At 42.1% G+C, this 14,037-nt stretch overlaps 1 protein-coding gene across 1 annotated transcript in view; it reads left to right on the top strand.

The window, feature by feature from the left end:
- Positions 1 to 532: 532 nt before the first annotated feature.
- Positions 533 to 14,037, top strand: part of nsfl1c (NSFL1 (p97) cofactor (p47)) — a 14,410-nt gene continuing 905 nt past the window's right edge. The window contains exons 1-10 of the mRNA XM_031286694.2: positions 533 to 804; positions 2,029 to 2,129; positions 2,347 to 2,424; positions 6,301 to 6,466; positions 7,553 to 7,648; positions 9,703 to 9,812; positions 9,940 to 10,077; positions 11,684 to 11,854; positions 13,615 to 13,956; positions 14,029 to 14,037. The exon at positions 14,029 to 14,037 is cut by the window's right edge and continues 905 nt beyond it. Of these exons, the coding sequence (XP_031142554.1) occupies positions 703 to 804; positions 2,029 to 2,129; positions 2,347 to 2,424; positions 6,301 to 6,466; positions 7,553 to 7,648; positions 9,703 to 9,812; positions 9,940 to 10,077; positions 11,684 to 11,854; positions 13,615 to 13,777 (1,125 nt within the window). The 5' untranslated portion in view covers positions 533 to 702 and the 3' untranslated portion in view covers positions 13,778 to 13,956; positions 14,029 to 14,037. The remainder of the gene's footprint in view (positions 805 to 2,028; positions 2,130 to 2,346; positions 2,425 to 6,300; positions 6,467 to 7,552; positions 7,649 to 9,702; positions 9,813 to 9,939; positions 10,078 to 11,683; positions 11,855 to 13,614; positions 13,957 to 14,028) is intronic.

Here is a 14,037-nt window from a genome sequence, read left to right on the forward strand (position 1 = left end):
CAGAACCTAGAAATCATTAGAGAAAACAGACTCGGTAGATAGTGAAAGTAGATGATAAAACTATAAATAAATTAGTTATATTTTTGAGTGGATTAGCAGCATCAATACTATTAGCCATTATCAACTGGACAATAACCCAAGCAAAGGTGCTAACCAGTGTTGTCATTTGTTACATAATTTAGTTGTAATACAAAGCTACACATTATTGGCTCTTCACCATCCCTTGTGTAAAACATATATGCCCACAAAACATACAGAAAAGTAAGTTTTATGTAGTCCTATGCATCCAGACATACTGGCACATCTTCCTCTGTGATCCCTTGGTCAATAGTTAAGACCTTTGTTCCAAACCATACATGCACACAGACAGGGCTACTAGGCTACTGTAGTTTTGTGTACCCTGTGGATACATTACCACCTAGTGGTCAAAGCAATGTTAGCACTACGCAGTACAGCACAGTACAAAGAGTGATGATCAAAATGAAACTGACTGTTTAATATTTTAAGATTAAATATAGTCCCGCATCCTAAATCCTAAATAATACACGCAGTTTAAACTGAAAGTTAGCCTGTTTATTTCATTCGAAGAAGACTGTGTTGTCTCTGTCGTTGCAGTCGTTGGTTTGGAACCAGATAGGAACCATCATCTGTTGCTTGTTTCCCCAGGTGGAGGCGGACGAGTCTGTGAAGGAGCAAATCAAAATGGCGAGCCAAGAGGAGTCTGTGAGGGAATTCGTAGCTGTTACTGATGTGGATGAGGAGAGGGCCCGGTTTTTCCTGGAGTCCGCCGGCTGGAATTTGCAGGTACGTCTTTTCTGCGTTTTTCCGTTGAGTCACAGTGTACTGCACGATGGGAAATCAAAAGGAAACAGCGATGACATGACATGTGTTTGACGAATAGCTTGCGGGCTAACGTTAGCCTGTGTTGCCGGTAATTTGTGCAAGTCACCCTTTGACAATGGCCTGACCAGTCTCTGTCACCAAACTACACGGCTGTTTACAGCAAGTTATCAGCTACAGCCACTGTTACTAAAAGGCCCATTCCTGATGTCTCGTCACAAAGCAGGTTGCCATTAACGTTACGCCAGTCTGCCGTGAGTCCATTGAGCTGGCTAGCTAGCGTTAGCCCGTAACGAGTTAACGTCAACGTTAAGGCCGTTTTAAAGCTAGATTGATGTTAGTTAACCTTGTAAAGACCATTGGTTAGCTTCTGAAGTTGCAGTATCAGTTGCCCCGTTGAAGTTTGTGTTTAGGAAAATGTAAACGAACGCCTATCCACTCTATTTGTAGACCCACATAAAGAAAGTGAAACGGAATGAGTGTTGTGATTCGTGTTTTCTCCCTCGGCTAGCGCTTCCATTGTTGTACGTTAATAGAGAAAGAGACAATACATCTAGCTAACAGCTGGGATACTCTGGTGGCAATAAGGGTTGGGAATCGTTTAGATTTTAACAATTCTGATTCCAATTGCAATTATTCCTTTCGATTCCGGTTCTTATCGATTCTCGATTCCGATTCTATAAGGGGTGGAGTTAAAACGTGTCACATGCTTATTTCACAAATAAAAGAAAAGTTAAATTTTGATTCAATGGTGGGTTGCTGTTTTACCGGGCTTTTTCAATGTAAAACAAAGCCACACTAGAGCGCCGCTTACCGTGCTCCATGGCTGCAAAACAACAAGCACCTGGCCGCTACGGAAACCCAAACTTGCTCATGTTAAATTTGGAACCCATGATCATATCCAAATCCTCCAAACGAGTTCAATAAAGAAACGATTCCACTGGAATCGCAATTTTTGAAACGATTCCAAGTAGGAATTTGTTCTCGATGCCCACTCCTAGTGTCAATATTGTTTTCAGATGAAAAGACACAGCAACCTCAGATGTGGACGGAGTCAAGTTATCTAGCTCCTAACTGAGATGTTGTCTGAAAAGTCATCAGTAAAACATGACACTTGTTAGTTAGTTAGTTGCCGTCGATAAGCTGTCTGGCAGGGTTTCTTTGTGACATTATTTCGCCTCCTCCCAGCTTGCACTCGCCAGTTTCTTTGAGGATGGAGCCGATGACGACATAGTGACGCTTCCTCAACCTGAGGGAGGCTCCTCAGTGTCCCGGTCTGCTGGGCCAAGGTAATGTTTACACCCTGCTACTGTTTTTATTTATACCATAAATAGGAAAATGTATTGTCACACTTATGAACTGCAGTTCAACGTCCATAATTGGCTGTAATTCTACATAGCTGTGTTCACAGCAGTACGCCTTAAAGACTCAGTTGTTCATCAGTATAATTTCGTGATATACAATTGCTATAGAGTGCAACAACCCTGCATTTGTCTTTATCATCAGCACTCAGCCCAGAGTGACATCCTTCAGAGATCTGATGCATGAGGCAGAGGAAGAGAGTGATGAGGAGGAAGGCCAAAGGTAATTTTCTTTCCAGTTTTGTCTGTTTATCCATCTTTAGCGAATGTTTCACTCACTTTTACAGTGCCAGATGAAAAAATAAGGCAATCTTAGATACCAGAGTTTTAAAGTTTGATACAATAGTATAAAAAAACAGTACATTTAACTCTTTCAATACCACGGCAAAAAGGGAGAAAAAAATGTCTGAGACAAATAATAATAAATAATAATACATTTAATTTATAATGCACTTTTCATCAAAGATCTCAAAGTGCTACAGATACACAAGAAACACAAAAGATAAGCAGTTTAAAATACAACAAAGAAAAGAAACAAAAAAGAAAAAAAATTCTAAAGGGGACCAAAAGCTTTGCTAAAAAGAAATGTCTTAAGGCCTTTTTTAAAACAGTCAGTGGATTGAGGTGTCAGGGAGGGCATTCCACAGACGTGGGGCAGCAGCACAGAAGGCCCTATCTCTGGGAAAGCAAAATGTTGCCACACCAGTGACTTCAGGGAAGCAGGAGCATTTTCCAGTTCTGTTTCTCCATCATCTCACCTCTGACTCTGAAAGTGGCCATGGTGTCTGGAACAGCTCAGCTGCTACGCTGTGAGGACAGGAGCTGCGGAGACGGCCGTTTTTGAAGCTCCCTTCCACTCTCCTCCCAGCGAAGTAACGGCGGGGAGGAGGGAGACCAGTGGGACAGCGTGGTGCGCTAGGAAAAACGATGGTCGTACAATTGCAAACTGTGCTTGTAGATAATTTATTTTGGTGGCAAATGTGAGTGAAATACTCATTCTACAATAAATAGCAGTTTCCAAAGCATTTCAACTGAAAGGTTGTTCCGCCAATCGGTGTCGATCCGATGTGTTTAATTCTTTTTTACTAGCCCAATGTGGCATTTTACTTAACTCGGAATATCAGGCAATACTTATTGTTGAGCCCTGGTACTTATGCTATCTAGTAGGGATGAGCGAGTACAGCATTATCTGTATCTGTATCTGTATCTGTTAACCATATGAATTATCTATCTGTATCTGTACTCGGACTGGGTGGGGCCTAACCCGGAAGTGGGTGTGATTTAACCCGGAAGTGGGTCGGGTTGTCTTGAAATGGGTGGGGCTTTAACCGGTATGTTATTTTAAGCATGCAATTGATATGGGTTGATCAGAAATTGTTATATTTATTGCTGATTAGAAAACTATTTACATGACAGCATCAGCATTGAGCTTCAGATCAATGGTTTTGATCACAATAACAAACTATATACAAGTTTTGCAACAATGAATACAACACATGCGGTTGCAATTATGAAGTAAAATGTAATGAACAAGAGTTTTCATACTCAACATTACTTTCTTTTTTTTTACTTTTAATTTTCTTTATGATCGGTGTATTTTTTTTTTTATTTCCACACCAGGTGTGTGTGTGTGTGTGTGTGTGTGAGTGAATAAGACAGAGGGAGAGGGAGAGGGGGGCGGGGGGGACTGTGTTCTACGGATCAAATAGTCCGACGCTGTTTTTCAGATCTGTTTAGAGCCAGCTGACGGTTTAAAAAAGAAAAAAAATCTCCGACACGCGAGTCGCATTCTGCCAAGCATCACGTCTGAACAAACCCCACGTTTACCAGAACTCTACTGGTTAATAAGTAAGTACTACAAACTGAAGTAAAAAACAAACCTGAAGCTGAAGAAACCCTAAACGTTAACGGAAAAGACCGGCGAACCTGAGAGAGAGAGAGAGAGAGATGTTCTGTGTGAGTGAGCAGAGCGGGACACAGCAACACAATAAATCTGTATGTGTGTAGGGGAGGGGCGCTGTGACGACTAGCCTATCACAGAACGCAGACACAGTCAGCTACCCAATGAGGATTTTTATTCAATCCGAGCACAGATATTGACTCGTATTACTCGTATAATACTCGTACTCGGCAAAAGTGCTTTATCCGTACCGGATACTCGTTTCAGAGTATCCAGCTCAACTCTACTATCTAGTGTCAGTTATAATGTCATATATATTTACATTACACCCAGTTATGTTTTGCAGTACATGATGGCTGAAATGTTTACTTGTGTGTTTAGTATTGAGGACTTATTTCTTTGTGTGTTTTTCGATCCTCTCCTGCCAGGTAACTGACAGTAAGCAGAGTTTATGAGTTAATGCAGCACACATACCTGACGTGCACATGTGCACAATGAAATTATGACAAATCTTGACAAAACAATGGGCCTTTCCCATTTCCAAAATTTGTACCTCCTCGACTCCTCCATCCTCCGGTTTGTGACCCAGAAATCACTCTCAGCGCGCCATGTTTAAGGACGTCCCAATTCCTAAAATGCACATCGAGGATTGAGCATCGAGGAGGCTCCTTCGAGGAGTTAAAATCGAGGGTACACTGATGTATCCTCGCGGAATACTTTTTACCCGCTGCATGTAAACAGAGGCGTGCCAGAGTGAGAGGAGGAGAGAGAGAGCGATAATATGCTCCGTGGTTAATCTAACATTACGGATTGGGCCGGTCAGATCTTACAAATTATTATTATTCTTGTTAATAGCGGGTGGGTGGAATAATGCACAATCAAGGAGGAAAATATTATTAACGTTCTCTAAATGTGAACATAGCAGAGCTGCTGTCGGACAGACGGCTTCATTTGTAAGATCGGCCGAGAGACGCTCGAGAAACGTCAATTTAACTTCATTAGGATTATTTCAGAATCTAAAGGTCTAGTTCTGTTCACTCTGTCCGGTTTATAACTACAGTTAGTTTTGTTGCTTAAATATCCAACGATATCAGCTGCAGTGGCATTTCTGCGCGCATGGAAACTTTTACAAACAGCATCTCTAATCATTAAAGTAAAGAAAAACCCTTAAATACAATAATACAATAGGCTACATCATTTAAAAAGCAACGGAGCCTGCAGGGACTGCCTGGGTCCATGCGGGTCTCTAAATCGGAGAAAATAATTCATTCAGGTGGGTGGAAGGTGGTAGATGTTAAGCTTATTCGGATAAAGAGCCCATCCACGCAGATAGTGTTTATATAATATATGCCTATCCTTTATATTTGTTTAGTTAGTTTAGTTCTTGTCATACAAGTGTGTGTGTGTGTGTGTGTGTTAAATACAACAAATAAAAATGTATGACCCCCCCATACATTCTCATCCACGTTGTGAATTGAATTTAAAGTAAATGTATATAGAAATCGTCGTGAACCCTTCTGCTCCTCTGACAGAGATCCTAAAATGCAGCTTATGACAGAACGAAAGACAGCTGATGCAGTGGTGCTGCTCGTCATAGTTAATTGACGTTGCTTTTAATGACGGCTCGGAGGGCAGAGATCTCTTGTGTTTAAGTGGCTGTTGCCTCGACTCCTCTCTCCTCGGGGCTCTTCCTCGGCTCGAATCTCCTGTGGGCGGGACCAAGACGCGAGGAGTCGAATCCAGGATGCACAAACTGGGAAATGGCAAAGGCCCCAAATGTAGGGTTCGTGTTTATTGTGGTGAAATGTGTAGCCCAGGCAATTTTCAAGTCTGTTCGCATCGTTTCCGAGTGTGAAGCCGGGTTTATGGTCAACACAGTGGGTTTAACGGGACTTGAGCCGTAGATATCTACGGCATAGGTATATAGTTCCTGTTTTTAAATGACATTATTGGATATCATGATACGATTCCATTGAAAGACAAAACATTATCATATTGAATTATCGCCCAGCCCTTTGAGCACATTAGCGTCATTCTGTGGGAAACCCAAGACTTTATTAGACCCATCTCGCACAGTGTGAGATTCAGTGAACTTTGTTGTTCAGTGTGCTTTTTTTACAAATTGTTGCACCTTTTTGTTTGCTGGTTCACTTACATTGTGGAAGAATGACTTACTATCTTTCATTGACACCCTGCCAGGTTTTTTGCGGGGGGATCAGAGCGCAGTGGGCAGCAGATTGTTGGGCCTCCCAAGAAGAAGAGCCCCAATGAAGTGGTGGAGGATTTGTTCAAGGGGGCGAGGGAACATGGGGCTGTGCCTCTGGACCGGCCTGGGAGAGGGCCAGGAGAGCACAGCAAAGCCAAGGTAAGGTGAAACTCAAAAGATGTTTCCCATTAATTACCCAGACTGTGGCTGCCCGGCGACTCATTTCTCCACAGTTCAACACTGGCCAAAAAATATTTGGTAACACTTTACTTGAAGGTATCTACATAAGAGTGACATGACGCTGTCATGACACATGAACCCTAATCCTAACTCTAACCCTAACCCTAACTTGCCATGACAAAAACCGAATGACTACTACTACTACTACTAAAAGAAGCGTTATGTCATCAACGTTTATGACTTGTTTATAATGTTTATGACACGTTCATGACAGCGTCATGTCACTCTTATGTAGATACCTTCAAGTAAAGTGTAACCAAATATCTTTACACTTACCCATAGTAACATAACAATCTCTAACGTTGTGTTTTGTGCTGTTGCGTCAGCAAAAGCTTCCCTCACTCCCAGCCAGCTTTGTGGGTATGACTTTTTTTAGCCATGTCATCACCATTTATGTGTTTATGCAGGGTCCAACAATAGAGATCACCTGATGGCTTGGCCTGGGGCCAGTAAAAAGTTACGTCAGGCCAGTAAATACAATCAGCCTGTTGCTCTATCTGGCCAGTGCTCGAAAAACTACAAACAATCATTTCATTTCAATTCATTTTCAAGACATTGCTTCACGTTTAAGTTAATACGTCTGCTCTACTTGCCTAGACTTCTGCTCCGTAGGTGTCTGTCTCAATATTAGCGGCGGCTGGTTTGACCCATAAACCGTCGTTTTCTCGGTCAGCCAAGCTGGGTCCAATCCAGGCCTGTCTGTGCTTCACGGGTGGTCCAGAGGTATAAATTAAGAAATCCCACTAAATTGTGAGGAAATTATATATTTTTTTAATATGAATATTTCAGGATCAATAAAATGGCTTACAGTAGTTTAGTGTTCGCTTTTCCTGCCTCTTATTCCTGGCGGTGTCGGAAAGCTCAGGCGGATGGGAGAGGGATTTGTTACTGCTCCAACAGGTGGGTCAGCAGTTTCATCAGCTTCTTTTTGTGTTTGTAATTCGTCATCCTCTTGGTGAGTCTGTTGTCTCTAATTTGTTTTTACTGTCTCCTCTCACCACTTAGGCCTTCATCGGTGGAGGCTACAAGCTAGGCGCCGCTCCAGAGGAGCAGTCAGCCTATGTGGCCGGAGAGAAGCGTGGCTCCAAAAGCCAGCAGGATGTGAGTACAGATCCTGAAGGATCCTCCTCTTTTTGTTGCACTTCCTGCTTTGTTTCTGGGATCATTGGTACTAGTCAAGCCCTCTAGGTGGCTCTTTAGCCAATAGAGCAAGTGATCAGTCAACCTAATTCTCTGCTTACTAGGGCTGGGCAGTATGGAGAAAATCAGATATCACCAAATTCTTGACCAAATACCTCGATATCGATATTGCGGCGATATTCTAGGGTTGACAATTGGTGCTTTAACAAAATATCTTCACACTTCTATTTCAGATAAATAATCATCAGTAATGTGGACATAATGTCTAAGTGGGGGAAAGGCAAATAATAGAACAGCTAGAACAGTCTGGTAAGTTCAGAAAAGTACAGCGCTTTACTGTAATGCAGCCTCTAAAACCAGGAAAAGACAACACTTATGTCATATCACGATATTACGATATCCAGAATCTAAGACGATATCTAGTCTCATATCACGATATCGATATAATATCGATATATTGCCCAGCTCTACTGCTTACTGTATTTTTTGATGGGGATGTTAACATTTAACTGTTTACCGACAAAATGATTTTTACAGATTCATACTCAGGGTTGGGTATCGTTTGGATTTTTTCTTATACCGGTTCTAAAACGATTCTTTTAAAATGGTGCTGGTGCCTTAACGGTGCCTAAACCGAAATATATATATAATATATTTATAATGTATATTATATAAAATATAACAAGAACGGCTTGTTTATTGCCACGGCCATATGGTCAAAATTAAATGATTGATTAATAATGTAATAACAATAACTTATAACGATGACTTATTTCACCAGTAAATTGCTGGTAAACGACAAAAACAAGCACCAGATGGGAAAAGGGTATTTTACAATAACTTAAAATGCACCACAAGGCTGGCGAGTTTCAAGTGAACGCACCGTCTGTGTGTTTTTCCGACAACGGCAGCAGCTGCAGTCAGACTGTTAGGTCCCGGTGTTGGAATCCTCTACAGGGAAACACAGTCACACTTTACACCGCTTAACATAAGCTGTCAGCATTGTAACCGTTGTGTTTAATCCAGCTACTAGCTAACGGTAACGTAGCGTCCCGTGCAGCGATACTTCTGAAAATAAAAAAAAGTCAGGCACCGAAATGAGGAACTGATATTTTCATTCTTATTCGGTCTCGTTACTACCGTTAACGTCGGAACCGGTGCTCTATTGGCACCGCGTTTCAGTACCCAACCCTAACGGGCAGCGGTTCGGCATGTACAGGAAGTGTCGCGGGCAGTGAGCAAGTGCGAGGCTGTGGCTATTTCTTTGTAATGCTAAGTATCAGTAACGACTAGGGTTGCACGATATTGACAAATGTGATATTGCGATATCGATTATGAATATTTCGATATCGATATTTATTTCGATATTTTTAAACATATGTAAAATTACATAAATTATGGGGAAACGCATCAACAAATTTAAGTTTTTTTCAGTCATATTGGACTGGTCCAACATGAATGAATGAATAAATAAGGACCATGTCTACAGAACAGGACATGTTTTATTAGTGGTACAGTATAAAATATATAAAGAGAACAGGACACAACTTTTCTTTCTCTTCTCTGATTTGTTCCGTTTAGTTGTCTCTATCTATTTCTTCACTTACACTGTCACTCTGTTGAAATATGCACACATGGTACGCCCCATAGGGTTTGTCACGTAGTGGCCCCGTGCGCTGACGTGCACTAACGTGCAAGTGTCACGGTAACTGGCCAATGAAACAGGATCATTATAGCGTTTCAAGCGAGCTCTAAATCAAACACAACTAAGCCACACAGCCAACGGACGGGACGCAGCGCTCCACAATATAAACAAAATATTGCATACTTATCGCACTTTCAATATAATATTGCGCAACGTGATATCGCGATAACGATATTGAGTCGATATATCATGCACCCCTACCGACCCAGTATGAAAAGATTTATTAAATTTTTACCAGCACTAACTGTAGGGGAATAACCATATGGAAGTCTGACCTCTGTCATGATGTGTGTGCGTGTGTGTATGTTAGGTACACGTGGTGCTGAAGCTGTGGAAGACGGGTTTCAGTCTGGATAATGGTGAGCTCAGAAACTACAACGATCCTGGAAATGCCAACTTCCTTGAGGCAATCAGAAGGGGGTAAGAATAGTCTGTTAACTTAGTGAGTTACATATAGATTCGTAATAGGTGTCCTTAGTGTTGAAATGTAAATCTGTACAGAGGCGTTGAGAGCTAAATTTCCACCCTGTTGATTGTCCCCTTGCAGGGAGATTCCCCTCGAGCTGAGGCAGCGTTCTCGAGGGGGCCAGGTCAACCTAGACATGGAGGACCACAGGGACGAGGACTTCTCCAAACCCAAGGTGGCCTTCAGGGCCTTTGGAGGCGAAGGACAGAAGTTGGGAAGGTGAGATTGATGCAAAGTCTTGTTGTGTTATTTAACATGTTTTCTGTATCGTTTCTCCTCAGCAAAATGTTACCGATCAAAAACCAGCAACTGAATTCAATGCAAGGTCTAACTGAAGGCTGGTAAACCTTCTTACTTGTTCTACATGAATAGATTTCATGAATAGATTAGATTAGATAGACTTTATTGATCCCAAATTGGGAAATTTCAGTGCTACAGCAGCAAAATATAAGACACTCAGCACACATACAGAAAATACAAGAAATCGGGCGCATGGGTAGCTCACCTGGTAGAGCGCACACCCATATATTGAGGTTTACTCCTTGACGCAGCCCGTTTAAATTAAAGGATTAAGTGTTTCTTAATAATAATAATAAACTTACTGATAATAGACTTACCTGTACATAGCACTTTTCAAAACAAGGTCATTTCATAATAGACTTACTTACTTACAAAAAAGGTTATTAAGTGCTTTTAAAACAAGGTTAAAAAAAAAAGAGCAATGTGTATTAAAGTGCAAAAAGTTACATATATATTTATAACCTAAACAAATACGTTGTAAACCTACAACTTAAAGAAACATGCAGACTTACTGGGACTTAAGCTTATTCCCCGTATCCCCCAGAGTTAGACAAGTCCATACATACCCTTCTCATCTCCGTTCGTGCCTTAACTCTGTCTGATGCACCCAGTGCTAGCCTAGCTTAGCACAGATCCTGGAGGTAACCGGCTCCATCTAGCCTACTGCTCCCAATAAGTGACAAAAAACTATATTCTCAGAAGCCAAAGCACTGCTACTTCTGCGGAGTGATTTGCTCGCAGCTCCTGAGAAGCCCCTTGGTGAGGAGCAGAGAGTTCGTCTGGAGTTCGCTTAATCACTCCGCCCAAGTAGCACTGCTTCGCCTTCTGAGAATATAGTTCCCAGTTAGTATACGGTTAGAAGACGTCTGTGTCTCATGTGACCTTGTTATTTGTACACACTGTGACTATACAAATCACAGCATGTAAATAGGAAAATGTTGGCGTTATTTTGTCACTTATTGGGAGCAGTAGGCTAGTTGGAGCCAGTTACCTCCAGGATCTGGGCTAAGCTAGGCTAGCGGTGGGTGCGTCAGACAGAGTTACAACACGCACAGAGATGAGAAGGGTATGTATGGACTTATCTAACTCTGGGGGATACGGTGAATAAGCTAAAGTCCCAATAAGTCGGCGTGTTCCTTTTAAAGGCAGAGAAAGTTATACTTATGAAGCTAAACAAACATCAAACGATGAATTAATAGTAAATGGTTGAAATGAGAAGAAAAAGATCCAAACTGGAGCAGGAAAACAGTTCCGCTGGTAGAGGAGGAAATCAGATAAATCAAGTGCAGACGATGAAGATACAAGATACAATTGCAAACAAAATCAGTGCCAGCTTTACTCTTGTTCTTTGGACCCTTGATGCCAAAAAGTGGTGTAACATCCTATCAGATGTTGAGATGGCAAATATACTACACTATATTGAATTTTACAGATTGTCTCAGCTGACTGCCTCAGTATAGTATGACCAGAATTTGACAATGTATCGATACAGTGTAAATTATCATCCGTTTTCATCCGACCCTAGTGCCACCCCAGAGTTGGTTTCCGCTCCGGCCACCTCCCAGCAAGACCAGGCAGCAAGTGAGGCCCAAGCCAGCACCTCTGTGTCCCTCGACTCCTCCCAGCCTGTCACCAACATTCAAATCCGACTGGCTGATGGGAGCAGGCTGGTCCAAAGGTTCAACTATACCCACAGGTAATTGATTAGCTCTTTTCAATTTGAAGGTAGCATGCACACTAACCTAGATTAGACAGCTACAGTTTGAGTTTCTGCAGGTCTGTATACATGTTTACTGGCCTATTTAAGACAATAGACCTACATGTGTTTAGACTGAAAACTACGTGTTTCCCAGTTATTGAACCTAAAAGGCCTCATAGATGTGTACCCGGTGAGAGTCCAAGTTAAATTCACCGGGCTGTGTAAGCCTCCGGATGATGTTATGAACCCAGACACAATTTGTATTTATTTATTTTTAAGATAAGATTATTTCTTGGGCATTTTAGGCCTTTTATTTATATGGGACAGCTGATGACATGAAAGGGGAGAGAGAGGGGGAATGACATGCAGCAAAAGGCTGCAGGGCGGAGTCGAACCTGCGGTCGCTGCGTCGAGGAGTAAACTCTATATATGGCCGCCTGCTCTACCAGGTGAGCTACCCAGGCGCCCTATGTTTTGGTTTTCTGACGTATCTGGGACGTTCACAGCAGGTACAAAGCGGGAATAGTGGTTATTTTGACCAATAACTTTTTGAAAAAAAAGCTCTACACCGGAGCGAGTAATGCGAAAAAACACAGAATATCCCAATATGATCCAGTGGTCAAACTCGAGCAAGTAACATGAAACGTGAAAGACTGTGTTTGAGACACAGAATTAGACCAACTAGTGCAATGCCCGTTCAAAATGGGCCTGCTTGGAATGGGCCGATTTGGTCCTTGGCCTGTGGTTTTGCTGCTTGTAGCTTTCTCCAGAACCATTGTACCCCTAAATTACTTACAGAAGGACCCCAAAGAACTTAACATGCAACACCACTGTACAGCCTACTACTGACTTACTGTGTACTCCTACACCTTAAGCAATTCCCTCCGAAGATACGCCCCAAGAAAACTGTCAGCCGCTCCGGCAAACAATGTGCATTTCTCTGTGGAATCAGCTCTAGGATAAGCAGCACTGTGTAATGTTCTTCATTCCAAATCTGTTTTCCTGAGCTCTTGGGACCCGCCGCCGGTCTCTGATAGCCAGTAGGGGGTGCCACAGCAGATGGTCCAGTGGGCCAGAGTTTGACTTGTCTTGTTTTGGGGGGTAAATGCGTATTTTGGAATTTTTGTGCCCGATTTTTTACAATTTACGACAAAAGTCAAACTCGTCTGAATCATAACTCAAACACGATTTAGATTCAGTGTGACTTACACTTTCTGAGGATATTATATATGTCCATTGCAAATAAACGTCCATAAATCAGTGGATAAAATGTTTAATACTTGTAAGAAAACCAATCTCCAAGTTATTAATTTTTTTGGATCAGCTAATGTTGACCACATTTCATCCTGTCACACACAAGGGCTGGGCAATATGTTCATATGATATCGATATCGTGATATGAGGCTAGATATCGTCTTAGATTTTGGATATCGTAATATGAAGTGTGTGTCTTTTCCTGGTTTTAAAGGCTACATTACAGTAAAGTCATTTGTAAACTTACCAGACTGTTCCAGCTGTTCTTCTGTTTTCCTTTACCAACTGAACTCATTGTATCCACATTACTGATGATTACTTATCAAAAATCTCATTGTGTTAATATTTCGTGAAAGCACCATTTCTCAACCCCGACAATATCGCCTCGATATCGAGGTATTTGGTCAAAAAATATTGTGCTGTTTTGAATTTCTCCATATCGCCCAGCTCTATCACACACAAACATAATTAAAACCGATGATTCCTGTTGCTGTATCCCTCAGGGTGTCTGACCTGCGCCAATTTGTGGTGGGGGCCCGGCCTGCCATGGCTGCCAGAGAGTTTGTTCTCATGACTACCTTCCCCAACAAGGAGCTGTCGGACGAGAGTCAGACGCTGGAGCAGGCCAACCTCCTCAACGCCGTCATCGTCCAGCGGCTAAATTAAGGGGGGAGGGGAGAGTGGTTAATCAGCCTTCCCAGTGCCGTGGCTGAGTAACTGCAGCCCTGTGAAACCTGCTGCCCCTTCCAAGGGAGGAGAAAACACAGACTTATGTATGGACTTCTAATTTCTGATTTTTGTTTTTCTAAAGTGAAACATAACATTCTGCTCCACAGACCCCCCCCCACACACACACACACACACACACACACACACACACACACACACACACACACACACACACACACACACACACACACACACAC

This window comes from Sander lucioperca, chromosome 12 (assembly GCF_008315115.2).
Source record: "Sander lucioperca isolate FBNREF2018 chromosome 12, SLUC_FBN_1.2, whole genome shotgun sequence".
Taxonomy (NCBI): Eukaryota; Metazoa; Chordata; class Actinopteri; order Perciformes; family Percidae; genus Sander; species Sander lucioperca.